The following is a 24011-nucleotide window of genomic DNA, read 5'->3' on the forward strand; positions in this document are numbered from 1 at the left end:
AAAAGGAAAGTCAGAACGATAGCACAGCGGGTAGGGCGTCTGCCTTGCACGCAGCCAACATGGCCGACCCGAGTTCGATTCCTCCGCCCCTCTCGGAGAGCCCGGCAAGCTACCGAGAATATTCGATATGCCAGACACAGTAACAACAAAGTCTCCAATGGAGACGTTACTGGGCCCGCTCGAGCAAATCGACGATCAACGGGAGGGCCTTTACCTTTACCTTTACTAACAGTCAAAGGCTTGGGAAACAGGCAAACATCACACATAGTGCCTAGGAGAGATGAATCTTTGCCTTGTTGGCCACATCATCCCCAGTCCCTACAGAGCACCTTGCGTACAGAAAGTACTAACTAAATATTCACTGAGTGAGTAAAAGAACAAATATTCTAATGAAGTCTGTCATTAAAATCAGGAACAAATTGCCTGACAGTCCCTCTTACCAAACACTGAAACATCACTCAGAGCATTTTTTTAAACTTACTTCAAATACTTTCATATGCTTAGAAATTTTTTAGGGACCCAAGAAAATTTTGTGTATATGGGTCTCTCTTATGGGCTGGAGCGATAGCACAGCGGGTAGGGCGTTTGCCTTGCACGCAGCCAACATGGCCGGCCCGAGTTCGATTCCTCCGCCCCTCTCGGAGAGCCCGGCAAGCTACTGAGAGTATCTCGCCCGCACGGCAGAGCCTGGCAAGCTCCCCGTGACGTATTCGATATGCCAGACACAGTAACAACGAAGTCTCCAGTGGAGACGTTACTGGGCCCGCTCGAGCGAATCGATGAACAACGGGAGGACAGTGACAGTGACAGTGTCAGGGTCTCTTATATTGATAGATATCATATTAAAAATGAAAACTGAGAAGCTTTAAATTTTTTTTAAATGGAGGACTGGACATAAAGTACAGGAGATAAGGCGCTTGCCTTGCAGGCAGCCAATCTAGGTTTGATCACCGGTATTCCTTATGGTCCCCTGAGCACTGCCAGGAGTGATTCCTGAGTGCAGAGCCAAGAGTAACCTCTGAGCATCACCAGGTGTGGCCCAAACACTTAAAAAACAAAAACTTGGGACCAGAAAGACAGTACAGCAGTTAAGGTGCTTATGGGACTACCCAGATCCAATTCCTGGTACTACATATGGCCCTCCAGCAATGTGAAGAGTAACCCCAAGAGCAAAGCCAGGGATAAGCCCTGAGCACAGCCGGGATGTGGTCCCAAACTCCCTCTCCCACCAAACAAACTTTATTAGTCTTCTAAAAATAACAATACAGGCACCACTAATGTTAACATAAATAGTATGTTTTATGAAAATAGCTCCATTTCCTTCTAACAAACCAAATTTCTAGAGAAGAGTAGTATTGTTTCTGTGTATGCAAACATTCTAAGTGTTTAATAGGTTCCACCTGGACTCTCACATATGCTTCTCTATAGATTCTGTCTTGATGACGATGGTTTGGTGGAAAATTAGGATGAAAATCTGGCTTCACACAGATATGTAATAGGAGGCAAACTATTTTAATATCCCTTTCAGGTATTTTTGGTTCCTCCTTTATTGAAACTACACCAAAACTTGAAAAGTGGCCAGTTCCTGAACATTTGTTGCACTGTGGAGTCTAAAATCTCCCCCAAGGAATTCCTAGTAGGTTTGGGGAAGATTCCCTAGCTAGTTGAGTTTTTGCTTTGGATGCAAAGAGCTGTAAAGACTTGCTCTTCCAGGAACAACAAGATGAAAAGGAACAGCAAAACCACAGTTCTGCTTGAGCCTACCCAAAGACCTGAAGGTACCCCCATCCCCTGGTCCCCAAGGAGAGTGGGGGTGCCCTCGGGCAGCTTCATATGTGGCAGAGCAGAGGAAGCCAGGGACATTCCACAAGCTGGTAGGTAGCGGTCATTTGCCTTTCCCACAAATGACTAATGGCCAAGTGAGGACCAGCACGCCAGTAGAACGTCTGGGAGCTGCACGCACAAGACAGTCCACACTCAGACGCAGCCACTTTCCCACGACCTCTACTGGGCATTCGAGAGACAAACTGTGGGCTGTGTGTGACAGCAGAGAGCCTGCTCCTGTCAGGAGGATGGGAGGGGGGCTGGAGCGATAGCACAGAGGGTAGGGCGTTTGCCTTGCACACTGGTGGACTGAGGTTTGATCCCCAGCATTCCATATGGTCCCCTGAGCACTGCCAGGAGTGATTCCTGAGTGCAGATTCAGGAGTAATCTGAGCCATCGCTGGGTGTGACCCAAAACACCAAAAAGAAAAAAAAATGGAGGAGGGGAGAGTACCAAGGGAAGCCAGTACAGACCCCAGACCTTCACTCATGCCTCAGCCCACTTCCCTCTTGCCTGCGAGCTCAGACAGGGAAGGTGGTCCTGGAGGAGGCCGGGGATTTAGGGACAGGAGCAAATTCAGAGTCTGTCATTGGGTCTGATGCAAGAGCCAGAGTTCCGGCCCATGGGGAAGGAGAGCTGTGCTCCAATTTTCCCATCTGAAATGCCAGCTGAGGGGCAGTGAGCAAGCTCGCAGCAGGGCTGTGGGGGTGCAGAGGTGCAAGACTGATGGAAAAGTCACAGGAAATTGGTTCGGGGCCTGCACGCAGAGAATCAGAAACGCCCCTACTGCAAAGGTCGCACCATAAACTGCAGCAGCAGGAGTCCCACTGACCGGCAAGACGGAGACGAGCAGTGTGTTTGATATTTTCAAACCCTCAACTCTGTCCTGCAGCACACAGAATCTTTAAGTCACAGATGAAGGGCTGGCATCTCCGAGAGGCAGGTGAAGTGGTCCAGAGTGACACAGAGAATGACAGAGCCAGATGTAAAAACAAAACTGAGGTTTCCTTACTTGACTAGGCTGGCATGCAATGTTGTTAGTGACAAGAGCCCAAACCCATCCAGTTGGCAAAGCCCAGTCCTTAGAGAATTCAAATAAAAAAGTAATTGGGTTATTTGCAGGTTGTCTTTAAAATGAATGTTTTTATGGGGGCGTACAGTGGGTAGGGCGTTTGCCTTGCACACGGCCGACCCAGGTTTGATCCCCGGCATCCCGTATGGTCCCCGGAGCACTGCCAGGAGTAATTCCTGAGTGCAGAGCCAAGAGTAACCCCTGAGCGTCGCCTGGTGTGATCCAAAATGAAAACAAACAAATTAAAAGTGAGAGTTTTTAGAGGTTAAGTGACAAAGGGCAGCAATATAAAGCAGACATGTATGTCTGTGTCCACAGAGAAAGCCCATGCACCCTCTTGAGCTCACATACCATAAGCAGGACAGAGAAGTGACAGACTCCACAGAACTGAGCAGTAAGGGAGCTGGAGAAGTAGGTGAGGTTGAACCTTTCCTTGGATTCCACTTGTCCAATAACGGCAAGCCCACCTTGACCTTCTGGTGTATAAGGTCAGAGTTGGGAGGTGGTTTATGCCCCATCAAATCTAGGCACACCGTAACCCTCAAAAGGCTTAGGGCCCGCCTGACTCCCCACAGAACCAGAGGGGTTTTTGCTCTCACCGAACATTCTCAGGGCTTAGCAATATCACAAGTTTAATGCTACCTGCAGACATTCTGACAAGTATAATTTTTTTTTAATTAAGAACAAAAATTGCCTAACTATCCTTGACCATGAAGGAAAAATTTGAGCCTGTGCTTTTAAAAATCCAATTGCTCCCAATTTCATACTTTTTAGAAGGAGAAATTGAGTGACAGTTGCCTCTTTCTGCTTGTCCCTGCCCAGCCCCCCACAAACTATTTAGGGTACCTTTATTAATAATGCCACTTATTTCCTCCCATCATTGAGCTGGCTCCATTTTCCTCCCACAGAGAGGATCAGAGAAAGGACATAACTTATGTGTTGAGTAGAAGGCTTCAAAGGGCTCTTCGTGAGTTGACAATCGTAAATCCATAATCCCCCTTAACGAGGACCCATGCTATCCTGTGACGTCCATCCACCAAGTGCAAAATCTTGGAGAGCACGATTATTTCTCTTCTAACAGAGAATTAGACGATATGCTCATCTGGGGGAAAGGAAAGCAAAGAACACCTTCTCCAAGATGGCTTGCTGATCCTGTTCATCTTTCTGCTAGCTTGTGAAAAGAGAAGGCAAGTCTAATTAGCCTTCTTTACTGAGGAAGCTCAAGACATGGAAACGGATAGAAGAGGGAACCTGGGAATACTGGCAGAGGGAAGCTGACACTGGTGGCGGGATCGATGACAGAATATTGTATGTCAACAACTCATGCTTTGTAATGTTGTAACTCACGATGCTTTAATAAAATAAAATTTGGAAGGTAAAAAAGAAAAATAAAATATGAGAAGCATGGCCCCACACAGACAACCCAGAGCAGGAAGTGGGGGGGCGACTTTGTTTTCTGGGCCCCCTTTTACTAAAATGAGGTGCTAGGGAAGGGAAGAAGTCTCAAATGGCAAACAGCATGGCCCTGAGCCCCGCCTGGGTAGTCTCTTCACCCACATGAACGAAGACACACAAGGCATGTCTGGCAGACCCGCTAATGATAAAATGAGGAAAGCATCAAGATTTAAACCGTGTGAGTAGCCTGGAGAAGACAGTTCCAGGGTTAAGGGCCAGGCCCTGTATGCGGCTGACCAGCAACACATGGTTCCCTGAGCATGACCAGAGGGAGCCCTGGAGGGATGCCCCCGAGCCTCCAGAACATTGCTTGGGAGAAGTCAAAGGAATAAAGAAATAAATAAGCAAATAATAAAACAACACAAAATAAAAGGTCTGAGCAGTCGGGGACAATCAAGCAAAACTGAAAACATGTAATAAAAAAATAAAATAAAATAAAATATGGAAAAAACTGCCAAGATGAATCCAAGGGGCAGACACATAAAGTCCAGCACTTCATTTCAAAGAATCTCTTAGATAAACAGGGAAGGAAAAGCTGAAGCAGCTCACATGAAAGAAAGACCTGGGGCTGAGGCTGCAAACTGCTGGCTCGCAGACGCGTTTTGCTTGGCCTGGGCGGTATTTGTGAAAAACACTAAGCCGGCATTTAAGAACGGGGCTTTTCACATGAGAATCCAGATCTCTGGCTGCTCCTGCAGAACTGATTGATCAGGCAACTCCACGTTGGTATTCAGACCCGACATCGATCGCTTGGAACGGAGAGGCATGGCTGCTCCCAGAGGCCCCTGGAAGCATCGGGGCAGCTGAAACCATTGAGGTTCCTTTCTCAGTCTCTGTGTTTTTTGTGGTAGTGGAGGCTTTGAGGGGAAGAAGACACATCTCTCAAAGTAGTGTTCTAGGGACTCAGGGACTCCTGTTGCCTGGGCCATGCAGTGCTGAGGATTACACAGGTCGGTCCTGAGGTGCTTGGGGGCCTCTAAGGCTGGACCTGGTGATGCTCAGGAGACCACATAGTACTGGGTCTTTAAGAACGGGGGTTTGGCCGGATGTGCCCGAACCCCTGGGTTCTTGGGCCCTACTTTCTCAACTTTAGGGGTTTTTGTACTCTTAACCCTGAGGATTTCAGATAGTAGAGTGAAATTCCAGAGAAGTCAAAAGTACAGTATGACCGCCAGAGTGTTCCCCCAACCCAAGGTAACAAAAGCACGATGCCTAAATTTCATGCTTCTGAGCAACTGAAGAATCAGACCCCTTAAAGAATCTGGAAAACCAATGATTCTCATTCTACCCAGACACTATTCTTTTTTTTTTTTTTTTTTGCTTTTTGGGTCACACCCGGCAATGCACAGGGGTTACTCCTGGCTTTGCGCTCAGAAATTACCCCTGGCGGTGCTCAGGGGACCATATGGGATGCTGGGAATTGAACCCGGGTCGGCCGCATGCAAGGCAAACACCCTACCCGCTGTGCTATTGCTCCAGCCCCCTACCCATACACTATTCTATCCACACAAAAATTCACAATTAATTTAATGGAGTCGACAGCTCCCCGCAAGCTCCTACTTCGCCAGTTAACAACCCCAAGCTACAACAAGGAGGCAAACCGCTTCTTTATGTATCCACCCAGGATCTCTACACTTCAGGTACCACATTCTCGGGACTATATTGTTAGCACCACAGCCAGGTGCCACATTGTAAGAAGAATACTGCCACCTGCAAGAGAGGCTGGACGATAGAGAGTCTGGAAATTATACCATAAAGCCAAAGAACCAAGGAATGGCGAGGCTAGGAAAATGAAAACACTCAGAAAGGAACTCAATATCCATTTTAAATTTCAGGAGCTGTAGTAAGGAAAAGAGATCAGGCTTACACCAGTCCAACTGGCAGAACAAAGATCAATGGGAAGTTACAGTGAGATCCATTTTACTATTTCGGGTGAGCCAAAGGGGGGCAGGAAGCCTCCTGTAATTAAAGCTGTACAAAACTTGGCCAGCAATTATCACTCATTAGCAGAGTGTAAACTTCCCAAGCAGAGGCTCCGGTTTCAATCTCCAAAAGGAAAATAAGAAAGATCCTCAAGAGAAAAATAATGAAATAAGCAAAATCATCCAATAAATAAAATCCAGCTTCTGTATGAACTGCAATAGACTGGTAGGTGGGAGAGGGAGGGGAGGGAGAGAGGGATATTTATTACCATTAAATATCTAAGTCAGAGTGAATGAATGACTTGTCAGAGGTCATGGAAAGAAATCCGGAGCTGGGCAGAGCATTGTACTACAATAACTTAAACCATCTCCCAAATGAAAGTCCCATGAGCACAGCGAGAGGGCAGTGAGAATTTTCTTTCCTTCTCAAACCAGAGTCTTGCTCTGCCGTAACAGTTCCACTACAGCCAAACTCCACTCCAAGAGACAGGAGAGACCGTGGGCTATCCTATCAGCTGATTCTCAGCTTGCTGGGAATGGTCTCATTCACCACTCTGGTAATTTCACAGGTCAACCAATCATGGCTGCTTTTAACTCAAGCCTCCCTTTACCTCTCTTTCCACCGACCCTCCAGCCTGTCCATTTGACTGCTTTTCATCACTTAAGTTCAGACCATGTACTTGTTAAACTGACTCATCTTATCCACCGAGCTTCAAACATGTGGGCATTTAATTAGCGCTGCTGCTCGATGATTTCAACAGATAAAAATGGGGAGAATTCAATGCTGTGTTAACTTTGTATGAGCATCACAGTCTGGTGACAAGAGGTCGCGGACGAGGCCAGTTCCAGTCCGCCTGCGTAGGAGGGTCAATAATGAAAGGCCCTTCAGAATGGGTGGCACAGGGCTGACCAGGCAGCTGGGGTTTCAGAAATGTCGAGCCACTCAAGAAACTACCCTTCCAATTGCTAAATCATTCCCTCCCCACAAATAATTTTTGAGTCAGAAGTACTGCTTTTTCAAGAAGAAAAAAATATGGGGGGAGGGGTGCCAAGGATGTCTCTTTAAGCACCATGAACAAGAAAATGCTTTTCTTATTTACACAAATTAAAAAGCACGTCTTTTCTGGTTGAACAGAATCTGATTCAATTTACAAAAGGGAAACTTCCTTTTGTCCATTTTCCTGCCCTCCTCCTGAGAGTTCCTTGGCAGCTTAGGAAACAAGTTCTGAAAGCAAACTTTCCCTCTGTTCCAGGGAAGAGGGAACCAGGGGCCTCTTGACCTATAAAACACAATATTTTGGAACATCCATAATTCTCCCAAGCCTGTGCCAGTCAAATTGGGCCTCCCTTCAGCAAACCACCAGCCAGCCGGGGCTGGAGAGCGACGCTTTCACCCCGAGGAGTTGACATGGAAAAAAAAAAGCCGCTATTACAGCTTGCATTACAAACTGTTTGGAAAAGACAGATGGAGGGGATGACAGGAAAAGCAATTATTTCTTCTGGGCTTCCTTTCTGTCTGGATTCTAAGGAGACGACTACAAAATTCCATCACAGATTGAAATGCTATCTAAACATTCTTGAAAATGTGGTCCTGCGCTCTGAAATATGACCTGCGCGGCAGCCGCAACCTGTAACCGATTAATATGGGAAGGTGGAGAGGCTGACATTCCTGGGGGCTGGAGAATTCGGGGCCTGCCGCTCTAGCCCTGCAGGCCCGTGACCACAGACCCAAATACGAACAATCCCAAGATATATATCTATAAAGCATGACCCAACAGAAAGTCCTGATGAATCACTCACTTTATAGTCACATTCTTGGAACGTGGAAGACTGGAGACTCATCTGTGTTCTGAGAAATGTGAAGTATTCAGGTTTCTAGTGAGCCTTTCGAAATGTAGGCTAAATCACACACAACGGGGAGAGCGATTACTTCAAACGGTAGTAAGCTGGGGTTAGCCTAACACAAATAAAGTTTGAAACATTCTAACAGGAACATACCTTAATCACACTGTTGTCATAGTAAATGGACTTTACTTATTTACAATTTGCAGTGCTGGGGGTCCAACCCAGGGCCTCCCACACCCAAGGCAACACTCAAAAACTCAGCTACACCCCCAGGCCTCAATACAATGGAATCATATGTGTTTTAGTTGTCTGAGCTATATATTCTTAGCAATGTAAAGATGACAAAAAATACAGTTCCTTTTATTTATTTTTTAATTTGGGGGAACATACCTAGTGCTCAAGGAGTCACTCCTGGTGGAGTGCAGTCCCAGGAGTTGAACCCAGGGCTCCCATAGGCAACGCATGCCCAACTGCCTTTTGAGCATCTCCCCAGCCCGAAGAGGCTATTTTTGCTCGGAAGATCTTACAAACTCAAGGGATAGGGCTGGGGAGATAGAACAGAGGGTAAGTGCTTGCCCTGCATGCAGCTGACCCCATGATCCCAACACCACTTATGTTGCATGTCCCCACCTCCCTCAGCACTGCCAGGTGTGGTCCTAAAACCAAAACCAATATACAAACTCATCGACATGGTACGATAAACTAGTAAGTCAAGTTAATCACAAAAGTCAAAGTGAAAAGCATAGCATAGGTTATGGGGATTCTAGACCAGAAGATTACAGAGCTTACTGACAAGTTCTAGGGCCCGATTTCTCATCTATAAATGAGAGGAAGTGGACCAGATGAGTTCCAAGGTAATTCTGATTCTAAATTTCTGATTCTTAGATGTAAACAGTTGAGCTAAACAGAAATTTTCATAAAAGGAGTACTCAAAGGCCCGGAGAGACAGTACTGTGGGTAGGGTGCTTTCCACGCACATGGCCGACCTGGGTTAGATCTCATGTGATCCTCTGAGCACCACCAGGACTGACCCCTGAGCACAGAGCAAGGAGTAAACCCTGAGCACCACTGGGTGTGGCAAAAAAAAAAAAAGCAAAGATAAGCGTATTTGACCTGGGCTGGGCCCCAGATAGGTGTGTATGTGATTTTGAATTGATGGGTCTAAGAGTACAGTGGAGAAGGTGCTTGGATAGAAGTTGGGGGGTGAGGAACGGAGGAGAGCGAGCACCTCCAGCAAAGCGCTCATGGGCTGCAACACGAGCCATGCATGCAGGAGGCCCGAGTATCACCAGGGACAACCCCTGAGCATCAAGCCAGGTGTGTCCCCGATTTTTCTGTTTTTAACCATAAGCAGCATCCAGAGAGAGTACAGGAGGTAACCCACCTCAGTTCAGGAGGTAACCCACCTAAGTTCAGATCCCTGGTACCACACACAGTCCCCTGAATACAAAGCCAGGCTTGGCTCTAAAACCATACCAGAATGAAACAGAACCAAAGCACAGGACATGCTTCGTACAACATAGTTTTCAGTATTAATGGAGCATCGCAGAAGACAAAATCAAAACAGCAGAGTCAGGTGCTGATGCCACACAAAGGACTTTGATTTAGAGAAGTCTCTGAGGTCTCAAAGGGGTAAATGCCATGACCAAGCCTGTATCAGCAAAGGTAGGGAGCAGAATGCGGCTGGCTTCCCAATTAACTCACCTGAGGTCCCCTCTGACATGGCTCTCACCTGCCAGAGAGAAACAAGGCCAAGAGGAACAAGACCCCTGCAAGGAAGCCTGGGGGGGGGGGGGGGGGTGTGGGCAAGGTCTGGGCTCAATCCCTGGTACTGCATGGTCCCCACGCACTACAGGGCATGACTATCCACACCTATTTATTTTTTTTTGGTGGGGAGTTGGGGTTTGGGCCACACCTGGCGGTGTTCAAGGTTTACTCCTGTCTGTATTTGGGGTTAAGGGGGACAGAAGGAGTGCTGGGGATCAAACCCAGGTCAACTGTAGGTGGGGCAAGCGCACTACCTGCAGTACTATCTCTTTGTGCCTGCCCACAACAATCAAAGTTTAAAAAGCAAGGACCAGGAAACAGGGTTTTAGGAACCAAATATGCCCATACACAAATACCAATGATGATAAAGACAAAGGGGGGTCTACTCACAACAGGCTAACGGGAAAAGCAAGCCATAAGATGCAGGAGAAACAAAGAAATGGGCAAAACTGAAAGCAAACTAGAAAGAGAATCAAAATACCTATGAGCTAATAGGAGCAGAAATAAGGTGATGAGGGAGACAGGAGATTTCGGCTTCTAGATCCAACAAAGGATTCTATCCCTTGCCCACCCAAGAAACTGGAGAAGCATAATGAACGTTTGAAAAAAAAAAAAACCAGCTAGACTAAAAGTCGGAGGGCAAATAACAGAACTGAAGCACCTAGAAAAGTACACACCAAGCTAACAGTGTCAGCGTGGTCAAAGGGGCACCGGCACCGTGAGAAAGGAAGAGGGGGGAAGGCGGGCTCGGCATTTCTGTTATGAGCCTGAACATTTCTGAAATCCGATGCCTAAACAGATGGGGAGACTCCAAATGACAAGGAAGACGGTCGACAGATAACATCTGGCCCCTCCACCGGAGAAGAATGCCTCCACTTCAGTTCTTTTCTCCTTCATCCCCTTCCAACAGCCCTCCTTGGCGAGATATGAAAAGAACGGGGAGGCTTTAAAATGCATCTCCATTGACCTGTTTGCCAAAAAAACCAGGTATGACGGATTGTAGGTATGTCAGGTTATTATTTATCTCTTTGCTAAGTGTGCACTTTATTTCAATCTTTTAGAAGAATAATTTTTTTAAAATTTTTTTCCCTTTATTTTATTTTATTTTTTTTTACAGTTGTAGATTTCCAATTTTTTGTGCTTTGGTTTCAATTATACAATGATCAGATACCCATCCCTCCACCAGTGCCCATTTTCCACCACCATGGATAATATCTCCCCACCCCCATGCCCCCATCCCCCCCTGCCTCTGTGGCAGGGCAATCCCCTGTGTTCTCTCTCTCCTTTTGGGTGTTGTGGTCTGCAAAAGAGGCATTGAGTGGCAAACATGTTCAGTCCATAGTCTACTTTTGACATGCATCTCCCCTCCTGGGAGGATCCTCCAAACATCCTTTATTTGGTGCTCCCTTCTCTATCTGAACTGCCCTTTCCTCTAGGATACCCGGCTGGCCTCTAAGTTATGGAGTAATCCTCCTGGTGCTGATCTCAGCTATTCTTGGGTATTAATCTCATACTTTGTTACTTTATATCCCCCAGATGAATGCAGTCTTTCTACGTCTATCCCTCTCTTTCTGACTCATTTCGCTTAGCATGATACTTTCCATATTGTACCACTTGTATGTAAATTTCATGACTTCATCTTTTCTAAGAGCTACATAGTACTCCATTGTGTAGATGTACCAAAGTTTCTTTAACCAGTCATCTGTTCTTGGGCATTCAGGTTTAGAAGAATAATTTTTATTGTGGCAAGATACGTACATATTACCCACACCAAAATTTTTGCTTTTTTTTGGGGGGGTCACACTTCACGATGCACAGGGGTTTACTCCTGGTGGTGCTCAGGGGACCACATGGGATGCTGGGAATCGAACCCAGGTCAGCTGCATGCAAGGTAAGCGCCTACCCGTTGTGCTATTGCTCCAGCCCTCCCACACCATAATTTTTAATTGTGCTGTTCCAGGGTACCAAGCACACTCATTGTGCACCACCATCACTGCTCTCCAGCCCCATAATTCTTTGCCTCTTGTAAAACTGAAACTCTGTACTAGTTAAAATAACAGCTCTACATTCTCCCCAGACCCTGGAAGCTACTGCTCTATTTTCTGCCTTCTGATTTTCGCATCATGACATACTGCACAGTCTGGTCTTTCTGGTGACAGACTGAACATGCCCCAGGCCCATCCATGCTCTAGTACAGTACAGAGTGCCTTTCCTTTTGCAAAGCTGAATGCCACAATGATAATAATACGATACAATACCAATACAGTCTTTTGAAGGCTAAAATAATACTTCACTGTCATCTCTAACTGCAGCACTGTAGCACTGTCCTCCCGTTGTTCATCGATTTGCTCGAGTGGGCCCAGTAATGTCTCCATTGTGAGACTTGTTACTGTATTTGGCATATCAAATACGTCATGGGTAGCTTGCCTGCCGAGCGGGTGAAATGCTCTCGGTAGCTTGCCGGGCTCTCTGAGAGGGGCAGAGGTATCGAACTCGGGTCGGCCGGGTTGGCTTCGGGCAAGGCAAACGCCCTACCCGCTGTACTATCGCTCCAGCCCGTCATTTCTAACACACCTTGCTTATTCTTCCATCTGTTGATTAAAGATGGTTTCCACCTTTGAGATATTGTGAGTAATGCCACTAAGAACATGAATAGACCAACCAACTTTTTGAGATCATGTTTTCGATAACCTTAGGTATGTAACCAGCAGCAAAATACCTGGGTCATACTGTAATTCTATTTTTAAGTTTAAGGAACCACTATACCATTTTGTATAACCAGAAGCTTTGTAGCTTTTGGGTCAGAGAGGCAGTATAGTAGGGAGGGCTTGCCTTGCAGACGGACAACATGGGTTCGATCCCCAACATCCCACATGGTCCCTTAAGCCTACCAGAAGTGATTTATGAGTGCAGGGTGAGGAGTAACCCCTGAGCATCGCTGGGCATGGCCCCATTTCCCCCCCCCAAAAAAAACCCGAAGAAGAAATAGTAAAGAAGTTATACCATTTAAGTCTCCCCAACTCTGCATGAGGCTTATGAAACCCACGGACACATGCTGCCCTCGTAGTTATTTTTACTGCTGCTGCTGTTTTGTGATGCCTGGAAGTGACCCCAGGTCTTCACATATACAAAATAAGGCACCCCCCACCCTTTTGCGGGGGAGCTGGGGGGCACTGCAGTCATTCAAATGGGCGCAAAGGGATGATTCACTGTAGTGTTTATTTGCACTTCCCTAACAACTAGTAATGCTGAACACTTTTTATGTGCTTATTGTAATTCATATAGCTATTCTGGAGAAATGTCTATTCAAATGTTTTTGCCATTTTTCAGTTGAGTTTTTTGATTGTTGTTCATAAATTTTAGGAATTTTATACAGCCTGAATACCTGAATACTAATCCCTCATCAGATATGACTTCCAAGTATTTTCTCCCATATAAAGATGATCTTTTTCCTAGGGGTATCCTATGAGGCACAGGTCATTATTATTTTTTGCAGCAGCAAAAATAATTTGATCAAAATCCAATAATTAATCTGATTTAGATTAAAGCAACAACCAGAAAGCAAAACTCAATAAATAAATAAAGCAATGCCTTTATTTAGCCACCACACGCTAAATAAGATGTCCAGTGCTAAGACAAAAGTCGAGGAATGTCAGTTTTTTTTTTTTATTTCAATTTGCCATTATCTCAAGAGCTCTAAAACAATAGATACTCCTGGTTCCCAGAGCCACGGAGCAAGGGCTCCCCGCTGGTGTGAGCAAACCCCTCACTGGGCCCTGCTAACCAGTGGGACAAGCCGAGCTCATCTATGCTGGGTATGGGCCAGATCAATAAGAACATGCTCAGCAACAAGGCAGAAGCAAAGCAACACTTGCTAAGGCACTTGCCTTGTATGCAGCTGACCCTGGCTCAATCTCTTGTACCACACATGGTTCCCTGAGGTAACCCCTGAGCACAGTCAGGAAACCAAAGGGAAAGAAAAAGAAAGAAGGAAGGGAGGGAAAGTGAGAGGGAGGGAGGAAGGAATGGAGGGAGGGAGGGAGGGAGGGAGGGAGGGAGGGAGGGAGGGAGGGAGGGAAGGAGGGAGGGAGGGAAGGAAGGAAGGGAGGGAGGGAGGAAGGAAGGAAGGAAACAAAACTCATATGGAAGAAAGTAAGTTACTTACTTGCCTGCCATCCTGCCCCACATTTGTTTGACCTCTTACAACTGTCCGAATATTGTCATCCAGTCTCCTACAAGAAGTTGAAGGATAAGTTAAAAGAGTTAGCTAAGGCCACTCTACACACACTTGGGTCGAGCCTCACCCATGAGCAGAAAATCCAGGTACGTGGGACTTGTGACTGAAAACTCCAGGTTCAATGGAACTCCAGGTTCAAGTGAACTCCTCATCTCCCCCATTTTCCAGCAACTTGGCAGTCACAACCATAAGTCACCACTGGCTGGTACCACATAGTCTCATCAATGGCCTTGATCCAGAGACTCGCTATAAATCTCTCGGAAGAGAGTACAAAACAAGACACCAGACCCTGCGCCAGGCTGTTTCATTCGGGGCAACCCAGACAGGAGCAGGTGAGGAGAGCCAGCCCCGGCAGCCGAAAACCTCCAGAACTCAACTGCTGCCCTGCTCACGGCCGCTCTCCACATGCTTGGACAAGCCTCCCCCACGAGTAAACCTATTCCTGAACCAGGCAGCCACGTGACATTTCATATCTCATTCCAGTAATATCCCAAGAGTAGCGCACCACATTTGATGGGGTTTAAAGTAGAAGGTAAGCAATCTTAGAGGGAAATATATTTTTACAAACATGTGTGTGTGTGTGTGTGTGTGTGTGTGTGTGTGTGTGTGTAAAAGCACACAAGGCTCAACCTTTAATAACTTGTTAGTAATCTCTTCTAGAAGGGCTTAATTGCTCCTGGGTGAAATACAACAATCTTCACACACTTTCCTCTAAGAAACCTTTTTGGGGTCATTTTCAGAGATTATTCATAACAATCGCTCCAGCCCTCGAGCGATAGCACAGCGGGTAGGGCGTTCGCCTTACAAGCGGCCAACATGGCCGACCCGAGTTCGATTCCTCCGCCCCTCTCGGAGAGCCCGGCAAGCTACCGAGAGTATTGGATATGCCAGACACAAACAACAAAGTCTCCAATGGAGACGTTACTGGGCCCGCTTGAGCAAATCGACGATCAATGGGAGGGCCTTTACCTTTTACCTTTTATTCATAACAATACAAAATAAATTATTTTGGTTCTGCTTTGGGACAGGGTTTGGGGTTCAGGATGGAAACATTCGAAATACAAAATCTGGTGGTGGGAAGGTGTCATGGTGGTGGGACCGGTGTTCAAATATTAAATGTAATCAAATATTGTGAATTACTTCATAAAAACTAGCTAAATTACAAGAAGTGTAATTTATTGCACTTTGTGATTTATTCATTAGCTCCTGCAAATTCCATCTCCCTGTCCTGAAAAATCACACAACCTTGAAGAGATAAAGACTCTATAAGCACCTTGGAAGCAGGTGGGGCATAACAGGACCTGCAGAAGCCCGTTCATTTTATCCTGTTTTTATTCATTTTTGTTTTGAGGTCACACGCAGCAGCGCTCAGGGGATCACGTGGTGATGGGGATCACACACGCAAAGCACATCCTCAGAGGAATCTCACTGCCCCATCGTGCTGCCTCCTTCATTTCGTATCCGGAATCATCCAAAAGGACCAGTCTGAATTTTAATATTTTTCAAGGTGCTGTGATAACAAAGTTGCTGAGGAAGTTCAAATCAGGGGAGCTCAAATTACACCCCAAAAATCCTTCCTCAGTCCCTTTAAGAGGCTTAACGAACGAGAGCTATCTAGGAATTCATCATACAATCGGGACAGTGGACCAGTCTGTCGCATCCAGTTCTTTTCCCCGTGGAGCTCATGAGAGGCCAGGTAATAGCACCTCAGTCAGAGAAATTAATAGCAGTCATTTTCATTTTCCCTTTGAAGAATACATTAGAGGAATGGTAGAAGGAAGCTAAAAGATAACTGACAGAAAAGTGAATTTTGGATCATTATGGAATTTCCATTTTCCATCTTCATGGAAATATGAGTGGAAAAGATAGCAGATGCTAGGGAAATAAAACCAATAAAAATATAATAGAGAACTGGAGGAACAGTGCAGGGGGTAAGGCACTGGCATGTGCCCTCCCCAGACTATTTTGATCCCCAGCACCCCGTATGGTCCCCCAAGCACCGCCAGGAGTAAGCCCTGAGCACGGCTGGGTGTGGTATAAACCATCTCAAATAAATATACTTTTTAAATATATATACATATATGTGTGTATAATAATGTTTTTGCCTCATTTGTGGGGTGAGTGTTGGCAGGGCCACATCTAGAGGAGCTGAGGGGTGATTCCTGGCTCTGTGATCTGGAGTGACCCCTGGTGGTGCTCAGTGGTGCTGGGAATTCGATCCAGGATCACAGGTGACATGACCACATGCAAAGCAAGTGCTTACCTCCTGTAGTATCTATCTCCCCCGACCCTGACTCATTTTGTATTCTTTTTCTTTTCCTTTTATTTTTGGGCCACACCCTGTGGTTTTCAGGGCTTACTCCTGGCTCTGTGCTCACAGATCATTCTTGGAAGGGCCTGGGGAATCATACGGAGTGCCAGGGATCAAACGCAGGTCAGCCGCGTGCAAGACAAGCAACCCACTAGCTGTATTATCTCTGCAGCCTCCTGAATAACCTATAGTTTTTTTCAAAATTTCTTAAATTTACCATTTAAACAAAATGATTTTCAGTGTTTTCACAGATAACAATAATCTGGGGTGTTTGCCTTACACACGATTGACCTGGGTTCAACCCCCAGGACCACAGTCCCCTGAGCCCCGCCAGGAGTGATCCCTGAGCACAGAGTCAGGAGAAAGCCATTGAGCACTCCTGGGCAGGATCCAAAAACCAAAAGGAGAAAGAATTCAGGGCAGGAGAGATAGTGCAATGGGTAGAGCATTTGCCCTCCGTGTGGCCAACCAGGGTTCAATCCCCAGCACCCCATATGGTCCCTGGAGCATTGCCAGCAGTAATTTTTAAACGCAAAGCCAAGAGCAACCCCCGAGCATCGTCAGATGTGACCTAAAAATTATTGGAAAAAAAATTCAGAACCTAATTACCTAAATTTAATAACATACTTTTGATTATCAATAATTATACTACGTCACTTACCTTATTTTTAGTCTAATTTTGTTCACAACTTCATCTATGTTTGCCAGAGACTAAAGGGGGAAAAAAAAGGAGTTTCAATTAGTATTTAACCTTCTAGAACTCCCTTTTAACAGAGAAATTATAAGCTGTAAGGGCTATTTATAAGCTGTAAAAAGAATTATCATTGGATTAAGATACAACTTTTATGTACAACTGACTAGTTATAACAGGTACAGACCAGAAAGTTGAAAAATTTTTTTGTTGGGGGGATCCCACCAAGCAGTATTCAGGGCTTACTCTTGGCTATGCACTCAATAATAATTCCTGGCAGAGATCAGGGAACCATCTGGGATGCTGGGGGGGATTGAACCTGGATCAGTCATGTGCAAGGCAAGTGCCTGACCCACTGTACCATGGTTCTGCCCCCTAAAATATTTTACATGTACTCCTTTATAGAAATTTTGCTGAACTCTGATATACACAATTATGAAAATGCATAAAACAAAATACAGCAATGAGGAGCTGAAGTGATAGCACAGCTGGTAGCTGACCTGGGTTCAATCCCCGGCACCCTATATGGTCCCCGGAGTGATTCCTGAGTGCAGAGTAACCCCTGAGCATTGCCCAGTGTAGCCCAAAAATAAACAAACAAAATACAGCAGTGAAAATTAATAATTACAACACATGGGACCATGAACAAATCTGATATAATGTTGCACAAAACAAAAAAAACATAGAAGCGCATCTACTGTATGATCCCATTTGTAGAGTACAGAGACAAAACTGTTCTCTTGTATTAGAAACGAGGCCAGTGGTTATCTTGAAAAAACGGGATTGTAAGAGCAAACAGGAAGCAACTAAAAGTGTTATATTCATGTCTGATCTATGTGGGATAATTACATGGAAAGGAAGCCAGCCTTACACCAAAGACACATATACTCTACGTTATTATAATGTAAGAAATAAATAAAGTATATTTTTTTCCTAAGTGTATAAGCCCATTAGAAGAAAAGTCAAAAGTTAGGGAAATGACTCAAAGGGCAAAGCTCATGCTTTGCATGCGGGGAGTCCTGTGTCTAATCTCCAGTACAAGTTCCCCAAAACACCGCTGGGAGTGGCCCCAAAGATAAGAAAAAAGACAAGTTCAAGGATAAACTCTGGTTGTAATCTTTACTAATAATTATGATCTATGGGTGGAGAGTGAGTGCAGCAGGTAGAGGTGCTTACCCTGCATGAAGCAGACCTGGGTTCAATTCCCAGCACCACGTACACTTCCCAAGAAATAACCTCTGAGCATAGAGTCAGGGGTTACTTCTGGCAGTGCTGGGGGTGCCCCCCCCAAAAAAAATCACAGCTAAGAATTATAATTTACAAAACCAATAGCAATAGGTGCAATCTATGGAAAGGAGAATTTTAAATTTACTTCTCAGTGACTATGAGGGGCTGGAGCGATAGCACCGCGCGTAAGGCATTTGCCTTGCACGCAGCCAACCTGGCACACCCGAGTTCGATTCTTCCGCCCCTGTAGGAGAGCCCGGCAAGCTACCAAAAGTACCTCGCCTGCACGGCAAAGCCTGGCAAACTATCCGTGATGTATTCGATATGCCAAACACAGTAACAACAAGTCTCACAATGGAGACATTACTGGGCCCGCTCTAGCAAATCGATGGACAACGGGAGGACAGTGCTACAGTGACTATGAGAATTTCTAACTATCCTACATAGAATAAGAACTGCTAATTGTAATAAAGCCTAATTATAATAAAGTTACTTCTATTTTTAAAACAATGACAATAAAAACAAATGGACTACTTCTGACCTGAGTTGGGAGAAAATGTGAGGAAATGGTGCCCCCTAATGGAAAAGAGACAGTATAATTCCATAGCACCATTTTAACTCAAATTCAACAGACAACTTGCTGTAAGTTCTTTTGCCTTCTCCTGAAGCAGATAACGCTGCTCCTAAAGGAGTTTGGAGTGATGCAAAAATTGTGCTTATAAATTGTTAATGACAATCTCTGAGGGCAGGGAGTGGTCAGAAATCCGCCAGAAACAGACCTGTCAAGAGATCTCCGTCACAAGAGGTGGAGAAGTCAGACTGGGCTGTTCGCATTTTGCCCAACTGCTCTAACAAAACCAGTATTTACTTAGAATGTTTAGAAATCCGGGGAAAGACTGATGGAAACATGAATCTCAGAAAATAAAAGTCACTTTTAATTGAAGCAACTGTTGTCACATCTGTTACTTCCACAGTGAACTGGATAGAAATCGCCCCCCAGCACGGTAACAAGAGTGCAGTTATTAGGAGACTGGGTTTGGACCAACGCCTGTCTCTACCAACTTGCTGAATTATACCTGAAGGGCAAGCTGTTTTGGGTTTGGTTTTGTTTTTTTTTTCACCTTTTTGGGTCACACCCAGTGATGCTCAGTGGTTACGCCTGGTTCTGCACTCAGGAATTACTCCTGGCGGTGCTCAGGGGACCTTATGGGATGCTGGAAGTCAAATCTGGGTCAGTCACATGTGAGGCAAATGCCCTACCCACTACCTCCCTAGCCCAGGGTGAAGTGTTTAATGTCTCTAAGATTCTATTTCTCTAAGAGCAAAGTGGGCTTTCGTATTCTCCTCTTGTTTAGATCTGCTGGAATTCATTCCTTTAAAATAAATAAATAACCTTGTGTATTTTTCTTTTTATATCACTGTATCACTGTCATCCTATTGTTCATCGATTTCCTCGAGCAGGCACCAGTAACATCTCCTTCGACCTAGCCCTGAGATTTTAGAAAGTGCCACATTCGAGACTCTTTCAGGGTGAGGAGAATGAGACCCATCATTGTTACTGGTTTTTGGCATACTGAATACGTCACGGGGACTTTTCCAGACTCTGCTGTGTGGGCAGGATACTTTTGGTAGCTTGCCAGGTTCTCCAGAGTAAGGACTAGATAATAAGATGTCACGGCCGTGCAGTTCCAGGAGCTGGGTTTTATAGTCTCTGGGTCTTGATGGGATTACACGCGCTGGGGACAGTTGATGGGTGTAACGCCTATATACTGGAAGATGGGGGATCTGGGTGGAGGAGGCCCAGTCCCAATCAGAGCAGGCTTGGAGATCTACGCCCCGGGTCCCGCACACCTGGGTTCCTCTGCCGGTTCCTTCATGAGAGAGGCTCGTCTGAACGTTTGGAGAGTGGTCTTAAGTATGGCTGTGGCTGGAACCGGAGGTCTTCAGCTGCCCTGGAGGAGGGCGGGTTGAGTTTCCCTCCCCACCCCAAGCAGAGCCCGGGCAGCTTTTTTTTTTTTTTTTTTGCTTTTTGGGTCACACCCAGCGATGCACAGGAGTTACTCCTGGTTCATGCACTCAGGAATTACTCCTGGTGGTGCTCGGGGGACCCTATGGGATGCTGGGAATCGAACCTCGGTCGGCTGCGTGCAAGGCAAACGCCCTACCCGCTGTGCTATTGCTCCAGCCCCCCGGCAGCTTCTTTTTATATATAGTTAAAATATTAGGGCAGGGGAGATTACATTTTCACTTAATTTTGGAGATAAAAAGCATCCTGGAATCCACTAAGGATGATTAACAAAGAGCTTCATATGCAACATTACTAAAATTCTTAATGAAATTACTCTTTGTTTTGGGTTTTTTGTTTTTATTTTTGGTTGGAGTGGAAGTCATCGAACTCAGGGCCTCACATGAAGCATGTTCTGAACCACTAAATTCCACTCCTAACGCTAATTTTTAAAATAAATTGTAAAGGCCAGAATAATCGTATGGTGGACAGAGAGCTTTCCTTGCACACGGCTGATCGAGATTCGATCCCTGGCATCCCATATGGTCCCCCTAACCCCACCAGGAACAATCCCTGAGCACACCACTGGGTGTGACCCAGTCCTCCCGTTGCTCATCGATTTGCTCGAGCGGGCCTAGTAACGTCTCCATCATGAGACTTGTTGTTACTGTGTTTTGGCATACCGAATACATCACAGGGAGCTTGCCAGGCTTTGCCGTGCGGGCGAGATACTCTTGGTAGCTTGCCGGGCTCTCCGAGAGGGGCGGAGGAATCGAACCCATGTTGACCGCTTGTAAGGTAAACGCCCTACCGCTGTGCTATCGCTCCAGCCCAGGTGTGACCCAAAAATAAAAAAAAATAAAATAAATTTATCTGAACTTTCCTAATCACACCTCTAATGAAAACGTCAAGTGGTTATCTTCAGTAACTGACCAGAAGACCAATCACTGAATCAATGTTCCCAAGCCTGCCTGCTCTTCAGAACCACCTAGGGACCCCTACTGGATAGAGAAACTTGGTTCCAACCCTCCCGGACCTGATGAGTTAGAAATGTCTTGGGGCCAGAGTGTCATGACAGTGGGCAGGGCATTTGTCTTGCACACAGCTGGCCTGGGTTCGATCCCCAGCAGCCCACATGGTCCCCCGAGTCCTGCCAGGAGTAATTCCTAAGTGCAGAGTAATAGATAACCCCTGAGCACTGCCAGGTGTGGCCCCAAAAACAAAAAACAAAAAATTAAAAGAAAAAAAACAAACAAACAAGAAATCTCTGGGGACCTGCTCCAATCAGAAAACCAGAGACAAGCAGCTGCTATTCAGCCGAAAGCCAAACATACCCTCATCTGACCGACACATATGCATCCAACACACTGTCCTCTCTGAGTCTCTGAGACTGACCAGAACCATATGTAGATCTTAAATCAGCTAACTACATCTCACAAGTATTTACCTGCATATATTCATAAAGTACATCAATGGGCTTTCATCTTGAGATTTCAGAAAAGCTGAGAGAAACGACTGATTACACCACTTCTCTCTATTATTACCTTTCATTACAATCCATGGGGGCTGGGTTGAGAGAGGAATTGCTGGGTATAACCCTGGCTGCAGAAAAAAAGCGAACCCTGTGCCAAAAATTTTCTGAGTTTCTTAAGAAACTCCACTATGGGCCATCACGTACACAGGGCTGTAATAAAAGAAGTTTTTTGGAACTTGTGCCTCTACCTTCACCTCTTTTAACTTGACCCCAGGCATCACTGGCCCCCAGAGCAATGCCAGGAAGTGACTCCCAAGCACTATCACCTATCACCCAAAACCAAAACAGACATAAAAACAGACTGGCTGAGACTTGTAGTTCAAAGGAGAAGTCACCTTGTCACTTTCTTTTCACTCTGATTGGACCAAACAGAGCCCTGAGGATTCCCTGATACTTATATGGGTGCTGGACCCCTGACAGGGTAGTCCTGGTCTGCGGTCAGCAAATCCTGCACCGCCCCTCCTCTACCCTTACTCACCTTTCTCCTTATTACCATACAAAAGAAAAAAAAGAAAAAAAGAACAGGCCATTTCTCTAGTTCTTCCCTTATATCCCTGGATAGCCAGGGGGACATTCCCTGCCATTCAAGTTTTGGCCAACCAGGCTAGTGTTTCAATGCAAAGGCCCCAGGACATGGTGCTGCATGTGGGGGGGGGGGGGGGGGGTTGTTGCGGTACTACAAGGAAGGCAAGTGCTTTAAGCCCTGTACCACCCCTCAGGCCCTTCACTCCCTCCACTTTGGAATTTGCTCTAAGCTCTAAACTTATTCTCAACTACCTTCCCTTGGGCTGGAGAGACAGTACAGCACGTAGGGCATTTGCCTTGCACGTGGTCAATATGGGTTCAATATTTGGATATTTGGCACTTCATATAGTCCCCTGAGCCTGCCAGGCATGATGCCTGAACACAGAGAGTAAGCCCTGAGTACAGCAGGGTGTGGCCCCAAAAGAAAACAAACAAATAAACAAAAATATACCTACCTTCAGTTATTCAAATACAAGGCTGGACGGCTAGCTGAAAGGGCTGAGGGCATGCTCTGCACGCAGGAGGCCTGGGTTCAAGCCTAGCACTGCAGCACCCTCTGAGAACCACCAGGAGTGACTCCTGAGCACTGAGCCAGAAGCAGCCCCTGAGAATCACCCCTTGTGGTGGCCCAAATAAATTCATTCATTTCATTCATCATCCTGTTATTCGTCGATTGCCTCGAGCAGGCCCCAGTAACGTCTCTTCCATCCTAGCCCTGAGATTATATTCAAGGCTCTTTAGGAGAATGAGACCCATCATTGTTACTGGTATTTGACATATTGGGTACGCCACAGGGAGTTTGCCAGACTCTGCCGTGTGGGCAGGCTACATTCGATAGCCTGCAAGTTTGTCCAACATAGGAATGAGATAATAAGATGTCATAAAAAGATGTCTTGATAAGATGTCGCGCGGCCCCACGTGGCTTTGTCCCTCTGCCAGTACCTTCATGTGTGAGGAGAGTGGTCTCGGCATGGTGGTGGCTGGTCCTGGAGGTCTTCCGCTGCCGGAGCCCTGGTCGGGGCGGGGAGGAAAGCTCAACCCGCTCCCCTCCAAGGGACCCCGGTGAGGAACAGCCAGGCGCAGGGGCAGGAGACTGCGCTGGTCTCGTCCGGGAGCTGGATTTTATAGTCTCTGAGTCTTGGCCGCTGATGGGATTACACAGCGCCAGGGGGCCAGGTAGTGGGTGTGACCCCCGCCTACTGGAATTTGGAGGATCTGGGTGGAGGATGCTCAACTCCAATCCGAGTAGGCTTGGAGATCTCGGCCCCGGAACCCACGTGGCTTTGTCCCTCTGCCAGTACCTTCATGTGTGCGGCCCAAATAAATAAATTAATTAATTAAGGAAACCAAATACACAGGGCACAGAAGAATAAATAGCTCATGAGCTTCAAATACCTCCCAAAGAAGCAGAACCTAACAAGCATGTGAGATTGAGGTCAATACCAGGTGCCATGACATGTGCCAAGCAGGCTGCTGGCCACATGATGCTGTCAATGACCATTTGAGAAAGCAAGTGATTCCGAGTTTCGTCACTGCCAGGTGTCTATGAACACCGGAACTTGGGGGTGTGACACTGGGCAAACACCAGCTGAGCA

The 24011-nt window shown here is 46.1% G+C and overlaps 1 protein-coding gene across 1 annotated transcript in view; it reads right to left on the reverse strand.

Annotated features, from left to right (window-relative positions):
- Positions 1-24011, reverse strand: part of VPS53 (VPS53 subunit of GARP complex) — a 158434-nt gene that overhangs the window by 126544 nt on the left and 7879 nt on the right. The window contains exons 3-4 of the mRNA XM_056126892.1: positions 17096-17145; positions 14052-14118 (exon numbers count right to left, since the gene is read on the reverse strand). Of these exons, the coding sequence (XP_055982867.1) occupies positions 14052-14118; positions 17096-17145 (117 nt within the window). The remainder of the gene's footprint in view (positions 1-14051; positions 14119-17095; positions 17146-24011) is intronic.

Source organism: Sorex fumeus, unplaced genomic scaffold, assembly GCF_029834395.1.
Source record: "Sorex fumeus unplaced genomic scaffold, SorFum_2.1 ptg000063l, whole genome shotgun sequence".
Lineage (NCBI taxonomy): Eukaryota > Metazoa > Chordata > Mammalia > Eulipotyphla > Soricidae > Sorex > Sorex fumeus.